The 11,271-nt window shown below is 30.9% G+C and overlaps 1 protein-coding gene across 1 annotated transcript in view; it reads left to right on the top strand.

Annotated features, from left to right (window-relative positions):
* Positions 1 to 1,544: 1,544 nt before the first annotated feature.
* Positions 1,545 to 11,271, top strand: part of LOC105368604 (FMRFamide receptor) — a 37,285-nt gene continuing 27,558 nt past the window's right edge. Inside the window, exons 1-2 of the mRNA XM_011507650.1 lie at positions 1,545 to 2,201; positions 3,117 to 3,540. Coding sequence (XP_011505952.1) covers positions 1,647 to 2,201; positions 3,117 to 3,540 — 979 coding nt within the window. The 5' untranslated portion in view covers positions 1,545 to 1,646. The remainder of the gene's footprint in view (positions 2,202 to 3,116; positions 3,541 to 11,271) is intronic.

The raw sequence follows: 11,271 nt of genomic DNA, 5'->3' as shown, positions 1-11,271 counted from the left end.
TCAAATACGATGGTGGTGTTTATGTAAAAAAAAAAAAAAAAAAAAAAAAAAAAAAAAAAATACATTGTTTCTATTGTATTATTATGGTCAAACGGCATTATTATACATGAAAGCAGAAAATAAATTTCTTTTTCAATAACTGCGATGATATGCCTTTGAAAAAATAAAATAAAAATATTTTTTACAATCTACGAGACGATATAAATTATAACACAAAGAAATGAAACATATTTGTGTTTAAATTATCAAGTATTCAGTGCTGCTTTTTTTTTCCGTAAAAAGTCTATCTTTGCTCTATTATTACATGCAGCATCAATTGCCAATTAAATATAAAAAGCAAAATTAAAATTTAATGATAACACCCATCGTCAAGTCTTTTATTGAAATTCCACATTATAATTAATCTTGGGTATTCCAATAAATTGATCGCTACTATTGCTTATGTCTGTACGATAAATTGTTTTATTAAATTATTATTTGCCAATATCAGTTTATAAACTGATAATTCGAAATTGTCATAATATCATATTTTGCAAAATATTTTACATACTTTGGGAGTGCAAACAAATCTCTACGCAAATCTAAGAGAAAAACAAATCTTATGTACTTTCTAAAACTAATTTTAAAAAGTTCCCTTTTATAAATAGCTTAACGTACATCCAACTTTAAATCTCTTTAAATCCTTACATTTTTAAGCTCGACGAAGATTTGAAATTTATCACGAATTGTACTAAAATTTCAATTATCATTATTTAAATATAAATACGGAACTCGGTAGAGAGGAACGACGGTCAATTAAAATCATAATGTTAATTAAAATTTATTCCCTATTCAATGCTATCTTGCCGACATTATTTTTTAAACAATAAATGAATTTAAACAATCATCACGCGCGGTAATCAATCGAATGCATCATAAACTAATGACTATTATCATATGTCCATGTAAATTTGAAAATTGCAATTATCCAGGCAGAGCTAATTATAGTATGCGAGCGAGTCTATTACTTTATCATAGGAGAAAATTTTTTGGAGCCTTCGCGAATGCCGAAGCCGGCGCTTGAGCAATCTTGCGACCCTAGTCAGACTGATTCGTTGGAACAACATCGCTTAAGGATCGTCAAAGCAGAGTCCTGTAACAATGAAGGATTCCTCAGCCGCTGACCATTGGTGAAATCAGTAGAGGCGCGTGCGCCTGCCTGCCTGCCTGCCTGCCTGCCTGTTTGCCTGCCTGCCTGCCTACTTACCTACTTCCCCAGCCTAACCCCCACTCGCCCCGGCGCCATTGTCAATCGCGCGTGCGTGTTGGCATTACCATCCGAACGACATCCAGCGCGCCGTCATCCCGTGTCATTCGACGCGCCCGCGTCTTACCGTTCGTTGCGAGTCTCGTCCACGGCTTCCAACACCCACGTGCGCAGTTGTTGGCATCTGACAGCCTCGGGCTTCGCTAACCGCTATCCCCCCCCCCTCTCTCACTCCCACCCAATCTCGCTCTCTCCCTCTCTCTCTCGCTTTCCCTCCAGCCCAATCGGCCCTAGGGCACGGACGCCAGTGCTGGACGCGGACTCGAAGGACGATGCCGGCGAGTCCGAGGGGCTCTAGATCGGTCGAGGAAGCAGCGGCCTGAAATCACCGGCAACGACGATGGCGAACGCGACTCCCGGCCTCAACCTCAGCTGCGGCAGCGGCCTCGACGCCTTCCACACGAGGTATGCCTCGATCCACGGCTGGGCCAGTCTTCTCGTCTGCGTCTTTGGCTCGATCGCCAACGGCTTGAACATCGCCGTGCTCACGCGGCGCGAAATGTCCTCACCGACGAACGCCATCCTCACGGGCCTCGCTGTCGCTGACATGCTCGTTATGATCGAGTATATGCCCTATGCCGTGCACTCCTACCTTTACCATCGGCCCAAGCGCGAGACCTACACCTACGCCTGGACGGTCTTCGTTTTGTTCCACTCCAACTTCGCTCAGGTCTTTCACACTATTTCGATCTGGCTGACGGTGACGCTGGCCGTCTGGCGTTACATAGCCGTCGCTCATCCGCAGAAGAACCGCGAATGGTGCAGCTATAAGAGGACGATCGTTGCGATAGTGGCTGCTTACGTTGTCTGTCCGCTTATTTGCTTTCCACTTTACGTAACGACCCAAGTCACGTCGAAGAATGTTACGCTTGACGCGAATGATCGCCAGATCAACGTGACGCTGCAGAATCTCTCCTCGTTGGGGTCGCTGTCGTTGCCCTCGCCGTCGCCCTCGTCCTTATCATCGTCGACGTCGCAGCCTCCGTCGCTGCCGTCGCCAACGCCATTGTCATCGTCGTTGTCGTCGTCGTCGTCGTCGTCGTCGTCGTCGTCGTCGTCGTCGTCGTCGTCGTCGTCGTCGTCGTCGTCGTCGTCGTCGTCGTCGTCGTCGTCGTCGTCGTCGTCGTCGTCGTCGTCGTCGTCGTCGTCGTCGTCGTCGTCGTCGTCGTCGTCGTCGTCGTCGTCGTCGTCGTCGTCGTCGTCGTCGTCGTCGTCGTCGTCGTCGTCGTCGTCGTCGTCGTCGTCGTCGTCGTCGTCGTCGTCGTCGTCGTCGTCGTCGTCGTCGTCGTCGTCGTCGTCGTCGTCGTCGTCGTCGTCGTCGTCGTCGTCGTCGTCGTCGTCGTCGTCGTCGTCGTCGTCGTCGTCGTCGTCGTCGTCGTCGTCGTCGTCGTCGTCGTCGTCGTCGTCGTCGTCGTCGTCGTCGTCGTCGTCGTCGTCGTCGTCGTCGTCGTCGTCGTCGTCGTCGTCGTCGTCGTCGTCGTCGTCGTCGTCGTCGTCGTCGTCGTCGTCGTCGTCGTCGTCGTCGTCGTCGTCGTCGTCGTCGTCGTCGTCGTCGTCGTCGTCGTCGTCGTCGTCGTCGTCGTCGTCGTCGTCGTCCTCGTCATCATCCTCCTCCTCGTCGTCGTCGTCGTCGTCGTCATCGTCGTCGTTATTATCGTCCTCGTCATCGCCATCATCATCTTCATCGTCCTCGCCATCGTCCTTATCGTCGTCGCCGTCCCTTTCGTCGTTGCAATTGTCATCGCCGTCATCCTTATCGTCGTCGTCGTCGTCGTTATCATCGTCATCGACGCCGATCCATCATCAACAGATTGGAATGGACGCCAACAACGCTACTTTATACTACGTAGCGCTTACCGAAAGCGCGCAAAATGGCCTCAAGGAGATGAATTTCTGGATGTACAGCGTAGTGATAAAGCTGTTACCGTGTCTGGCGCTAACAATACTCAGCCTTAGGCTCATATTGGCCCTGATCGAGGCGAAGAAACGCCGCAAGAAGCTTACCTCGACCACGATGCTCAAGGTGGAGGAGTCGATAAATCTGGCTGAGAGTAAAAAGCGTAGAAGAAAAGCTTCTCGGATAATGGACAACGAAAGACAAACTGACCGTACGACGAAAATGCTGTTGGCTGTACTTCTGCTCTTCTTGCTGACGGAATTTCCCCAGGGCACGCTCGGCCTTCTGAGCGTAGTATTGGGTCCGAATTTCTTCAATACGTGCTACGTCAAACTAGGTAACGTTCACAAATGCCATTTTGCTTTTTAGCTTATTTTTCTATTTCTTCTTTTTTTTCTCTTTCATTTTTCTTTTGCAACGTCACGATTACAATTTTGTGCAAGAAAATAGAGAGATACAGAAAAGGAAAAGAACAAAAATAAAATGCAAATAATTTCGATGCTATTTATCTACATTGATCTACACTTTAACTTTTTATCAACTGATCGTTATTAAATTACGTGCATTTAGAATCCAAAAAATACCAAACGGGTAATACCTTATTATAATTTCAAAAATTCTTTTTGCTAGCAATTACTTACTGAAAATCCGTGTTTCAATAGAAAATCCAATAAGCCTGTCATTCCCAATGAAATACGATTTCCATATAGCCGAACGCCAACTTTACTTTGCCTCGCAACCGTCCCTTCCTGTTCCACACTTATTTCACCCTTATTTCACACCTACACGTGTCTATTACTATTTTTGGCCTTAACGTGCCTCAATGTACATTATTTTCTGTTAACAATTATCGAATAAATTTGAATGATCGCGTTAGAATTTTGACTCTTGCCACCTTTCGTTTTAACGCGAGTGTACGAAATTATTTTAGAGCGTAGCGTGCTCGTAAATTTATTGTTTTGTCATTATTCTTTCATGTTCACTGACAATTTAAAGCGTTGATGATTATATCTCTGTTATTATAGTTTATTAATAATATTTCATTGAATTTAATTGAGCTGACAATTAATAAATAGTTTATACATTTTATTAATCATTCCTATTAACTCGTAGCTTATAGTTTAATATAACAATTTTTTTTCCGTATACATTGTAACCTCAATAATTTTTAATTTATTAAATTTATTTACAATCTTATGATCTATATGTTCAATTGATTTTATCTTACATTAATGCAGACCAAATATATGAGAAGAATCGAACAAAATTAGATTGTAAAATTTCATTAAATTATTCGAAATATTTACCAAGGCAAATACAATTATTTAATAAAGTTGCAGCAAATGCAAAGATTCAGCCATAATATCTTTACGTATAATATTGAAATACATATTTTTAGAAAAAAAAATTACAACTAAAAGAAGATACGTAATGATTTATATTACAGATATAGATAAATTTTACATTAATACTATGATACAGAGAAACAACAAATTAGTAAATTTAAAATTATTAATTTCAAATACTCTCAAGGTATCTGTGTGTATATATATATATATATATATATATATATATAAAGATATTTTTATTAATAAAACTTTGAAACTCATTATCGATATAAAAATTAATTACCTCGTATTCTACGTTTGTTTGATTTTGGTACTTCAAAATACAAGTGTGTGTGTGTGTGTGTGTGTGTGCGCGCGTGCGTGCGTGCGCGCGTGAGTGCGTGTTTGTATAGCCTATTAACGCATGTTTTATTGTTCTAACGAGATTGCGCAATATTGTTTTTGAAATTTACAACCATCAAGCATAAAATAATCAGGGGATTTAACAATTAACACTATCCGAAAACAGGTCTTTGATATGGACAAATAATATTATGAAAATTGTTGATTACTGTCACCACTTGTTGCTAAAAACAATTGATCGTGCGGAGATAATAGAATTAGATTACTTTTATTCAAGATTATCCATTCAATTTCAAAACTTGTTAGAAACAATTGACAATACTATTTTGTAAAATTCATTTTTAAAAACATTAAATTTTTATTTTAACATTTAATTAAATAATACTTAATTTTCTTAATATCCCTATGAATACTTAAAAAAAAACATACTATTTACCATTATTGCATAATGTATTACGAAAATATACACACAAATTTCATACTATGTCATTCATATAATAAATTTTCTTAACAATTTTTACATCTAAACTGTATAATTTTATGTTACGTGGTATCTAAAAATTCTAGAAATTCATTAACAAATTGCAGTAGCTTCACGTTTTACTAAATAAATTATTGTAATGGTAATTTTTTCTAAAAAGTATGCTGTGAAAGTTTTTAAAGTAAGGCCATATATACTATGATACAGTCTTATCAAAACCATTTCACATAGATATTTTAAAGTTTTTGAAATAGTACTGTTCTTATATCTTAAAAATAAATAAATTTCATTTATAAAACCGTCTACATATAAAGATAATTATTTGTACAATCGTATGCAAAAATTAATCAGATAATTTTTCTCTTAAATTTGGAATTATACCGATTAAAATATCATATTTTGTATTAAAAGCTTAATATACACAATCAATTGTTTAATAACCTTATTGCACAATGATAATCAATAATATTTAGTGTATTTAAATTTAATCTGAAATATTAATACATTAAAATAATTATATAATTTCACCTGGTATAAATTGAGAATAAAAATTGATATTTTTGGTAAATAGAAATTTAATCGTTTCAAGTTCAATTTCAAAAAGTCTCTAGGAATTATCAGGAATCTAGGAATTGTGATCTAGGATTATCACAAAAAAAAAAAAAATTAATTACGAAAGATTATAATTTTATGCAGAAAAAGTAATACAATTTAGAGGTAAAAGCTTAAAAAGCTAGTAATCTACTTAATAAATATTTTTCATTTTAGATTGCATGCAATTATTAAAAAAAGTATATTTTAAAAAACATGTTATTATACTTTTTATATAGTTAATAAAAATATTATTTATATCATATAATTTTTTCTACTTAACCTTAATATCAATTATTTGTTAATTAGCATATTTAAAGCATTAATCATTATGAATGAATAATCATTAAATTCTTAAATACATCACAGATATTTAGATGCGGATTATAAAATACTTAATAAAATATCAATAAATCGATATAATTTAATTTTTATATTAAATTTAAAATGTTAATATACAGTAATTTTTTGCTTATATAATACTTTTTATTTCAGTCGACTTTTAGCTTTTATAGTAAAATCATAAAACATATTACATAAAAAATATTATTTGAATTAATATGTATTAATTATTTACTTCTGTGAATGTCTAATGTAATAATTTGTTTTATAAAATTATAATTATCCACTCTGAAGATATAAACTATTTTAATAAAAATCTGAAAATCTAAATTTTTTTATTTCTTTAAATTTCTATAGATTCATTTAAAATATTTTATAGTTTCCATTTGAAAAGACTTGGTCCGACGAGATAAAAAAAATATTGCACGAGATAATTCTTATATATGTTGTTTTTCACATAAAATATGTGAAAAACAACATAATTTCTAGACTATAAGAAATAAATAATACAATAAGTAACAATACAGATAACAAATTTTCAAAGCCAATTATGTTTCGTAATAAATCTTGCGATTGAAAGAAAATATTTTTTATACTTAAAATTGATTCGTTCGTTCTTAAAAACAATTAATATTAAATTCCATAAAAAGTTCGTATAAAATAATATGAAAAAGTGAGTGATTCAGTAATAATTGATGATTATTACAGTTTATAACAAAATCAGTATATATTGTTATAATATTTAATGCAAAGTATTAAACTGCAATCTTAATAAACAGAAAAATATATTATATTATTTTTTTATTTTCATACATAAAATATCTGTTAATATATTGTCAATGGATATTAATTTATTATATTTAAATAAAGTAAACATCTTAGCATTAGATATTTCATGAAATTTCGGTATTCATGCTCTATTTAAATTGCTAAATAAAAAGGAAAAATTGTTTTTGTAAATAATACCAACATTTCAAGCACTTAAATACACTTCGGGCGGTAATTTTCGTTAGTTATTATTCATCAAGAACACCCTTTTTAATGCCATAAAATGCTTTTTCTATGTAACTTGACAACGCTATGATTTATTTGCCAAGCAGTACCCTCATTCATATGTCCCCAAAGCCACAATTTGGTGATATTACCTAGCATGGGGCCAAGTTGAAAAAGCCTAAATATGCTGAAAATGCGGATATATCTCGCACTAGAAATATGTGACACATTTTAGAATTCTGAGGGTACAAATGTAATAATAATTTAATAACTTTGGTGTCGCTATTCAACGACTGATTTTATGGCTTCGTGCTTTGAAATAACAATCGAGCAAAAAACTTCTTTCTATGGAAAAAAAAATGCTCCGATCAACAACTATTCGATATTCACACAAATACAATACCGATTCGCTTATGAAAAGATTACATAATGCGTGAAAATTGATATAACACCATTTTTTCTTAAATCGATTAATGTAATTAACTATTGCCTTGCACATCGTTTCGAAATTAATGAAATACAAGATGAATATAAACTATATTCTTTTCATTTAAAATTATGAGAGTAATTGTTGAAACATCGACAATCACTATTGATGGTAATCCGAAGAATTTTAGAACTACAACAATCTATCCTTGGACATACATAAATTAATTTATCGTAAAACAATGAAGAATGATTTTCTATAGAATAGTAATATTGAAAATAAATATTATATAATACAAATAAAATGTCCGATGTATTAAAAATCTTCTACATATTTCATTTTTAATCTATATGCCATATTTATTCAGTATATTACGAAATTAAAATAATATTTCACTGTTATTATATAAAAAAATAATTATTTTTGAAAATTTATAATACTTGTACATAGACAAAAATAGAAAGAAAACTTACAAAAAGAATCTCCAATATATTTAGAAATATATTTGTTATAAAACATATTAATTATAATAATTTTTTTTTTTTTTTTTTTTTTTTTTTTGTGAATATATTACTTTAAAAATCATAGAGAATAAACTAGTATTACATTAATAGAACTTTATCGATATTTATTAACAAATACTGGCAAAATGTATTTTATTCATTTAAAATTATTACAATACAATATTATTTTATAAACTAATAACTAAAAACATAAACAACTAAATTCATTTCAATTATTATATATGCAATAAAGTAAACAGAATTTTCAATTGTATAAATTGTATTAATATTCATTGTTATATTAGACTGCAATCATGAAATAAAATTATAAATCAATATTAACTTCTCGAGGATAATTAAATCTGTTCTTTTGATTTTAATGAAATTCAAACTAAGTAATAGTTTTATGTGACAATTTATAAATACTTTGTCAGTACTTTTACATTGTTAGAAAAGCTTATACATTTAAAGTCCAAAATATTTGATATATACATATTTTAATATTTATCTAAATATATGATTTAAAAAATTTCAAATTCACAGTATGAATGAATGTCCAAACTATTTCGGTGATATTAAAAATATCTAGCATTTCAGTAAAATTCATTAAACTTTTTACCATTGATACTACTATATAACGTCAATATGATATTCTAAAGTTTAAAAAGAATAAAATATGAGATTTCTTATTGAGTGAAAACTTATATATAAATTTAAATTCAATTAGATTTTTAAAAAATCTTGATACTTACAAGTTTGTATTTAAATAAAAAAATTAATAATCCTTTGTACTATTTAGATCCATTGAAACAGTTTTTTCATTAATCTGTTACATCAATCAATACGAGGAAGTTGATTAATTTAATGATAAATGGTTTATACAAACGTGTTAATTTTATTTTTTGTTTTTTTTTTGTTTTTTTTTTATCTATTGTAAGTAATGCTACACATTGTATCCGATGGAATTGGTTGATTATAATTTTTTTAGTATATCCCAACTTGTATACATACGCCTTTTTTTTTTTTTTAATTTTGTATGAAAAAAACTTCACATTCGCATCTATATACTTCATAAAATTTTGAAGAATTTTGATATGACATGAAGTAAAATAAAATTTGTTTGCTTTAAATCGAGTGCTTTAAATAATGCTTATATTATGAATAATAAGTATTTTTTTTAATAGAAAGCAAATTATTCATTAAAAAATTATGTAAATTTTGAAATTTATATTAGAAGAAAAAACTAATTTTTCTTACAAATTTGTATTAAAAAATTTTACTTTTTTCTGAATTTCATAATTAACATGTCATTCATTGAGATTTTGAAAATTGGTTTTCATTGCAATAGTTAAAATTAATTAATATCTAACATATTCAAGAGAATGCATCAGAATTTTTATCACTATTATATACTATAATAATAATTTATGAAACTTTAAAATTATTCGATTGTACAGAACATTTATTACCAAGTAATATTATTGTTTTTTCAAACTAAATGTATTAAAATCGATAAGCCATTCATCTATTCATTGTGAATGGCATATAATCAAAAACCCTTATTAATATAACAAATACGACAAACGCTGATGATATTATTTCAGTTCTATAAGCAAATAATTTACCAAAAACTTATGTATATACATATATATATATAATAATAATAATAATAATAATAATAAATATTATTATGTTCAAATTAATTGAAATTTGTAATGTATTAAAGCTCCTAAAAAGATATTTTCTGAGATTTTTAATATAACAATTTGTTGTGAAGTAAAATATGAAATTAATAATTTACCATACATAAATTATAATATAAAAATACATAATTAAATTTATTAAATTAAAAATATTCTATGCTGGCTATTTTACGATAGCATTTAATCTAAAAATCTTAAATTCATTTTATATATAAGAAAGTATTGTAAACTGACTGTATGCAAGTTTTTGTGTCTGTACACATTGTCCGAGCATTCCAAACATAGTATTTTACCATACGAAGGAAGCCTAATTTGGTAATGCTATTTTACAATCTGCTTTTCTAGTAAATCCAAGGTATCTCCAGAGTCCATTACTTCGTCGTGCGTAAGTGCCCGTATTAACTGAGCCAATGACAAAATGAGATAGAGGAAGGAAATTTGAAAATCATGATTAAAGTAGTAGAAAATGAGCTTATTCTGTATGAAAGCCAAATTAGTTATACTGTGCGCTATGTCTCTTTCTATAAATAACTGATCGACAATTCATATTTACGTATGGGAAATCATACCTCCTGTAAAACGATACATGACACTTATTATCTGCTTAACTAATTACGCGCGACACAGCGATTAATAAATCATCAGTACTTGCTACAAAATGACGAATGTGTTTGAAATTAATGTCAATTTGCAGTGTTTGAAAATGTAGCAAAGCTCTTAGCCATTTCAAGTATTTTAAATAACAATAAAACAAATATTATAAATATCGTATTCCAATAAATAAACCTAATACTCACCTATTAAACTATTAAACTAAGACTATTAAACTATTAAATAAATCTAATTAAATCACAATTAAACTAAACGAAATTATTATAGTGACGGTCTTCCATTTTGATGGATATGTTAACATTATCAATTAATTTTTATTATTCGAATTTGCATTTAATGTAAAAAGTAAATTGTCTGCATAAACTTTAAAGTTGAATTAAGTGGTAAATAATCTTGTCTATTGAAAAATTCAATTATTATGTTTTTTAACTTCTTATGTTCTCCTATCTAGGTTTTTTAATTCAAGAAGTCTAAGAAAAATATTATGTATTAAAAAAATTCTAATAAAAAAATCTTAATTATTTTTCATTCTTAAAATGACATTTTATTACGTTTATTATTATGTAAAATAATATTTATTTAATATATAATTGACTGTCTCATGTAAACCTAATTTTCTAAATAGGTTTGTAACCTAAAAAGTTAATCTAAAAATTATAATAGCTTTTCTATTTCTTAAAATCCACATAATTTCAATGAGAACAACGTTACAAAAGAAATTATTA

The sequence above is a fragment of the Ceratosolen solmsi genome, unplaced genomic scaffold (assembly GCF_000503995.2).
Source record: "Ceratosolen solmsi marchali unplaced genomic scaffold, CerSol_1.0 scaffold1, whole genome shotgun sequence".
Taxonomy (NCBI): domain Eukaryota; kingdom Metazoa; phylum Arthropoda; class Insecta; order Hymenoptera; family Agaonidae; genus Ceratosolen; species Ceratosolen solmsi.
This window is presented reverse-complemented; position numbering and strand designations above follow the sequence as displayed.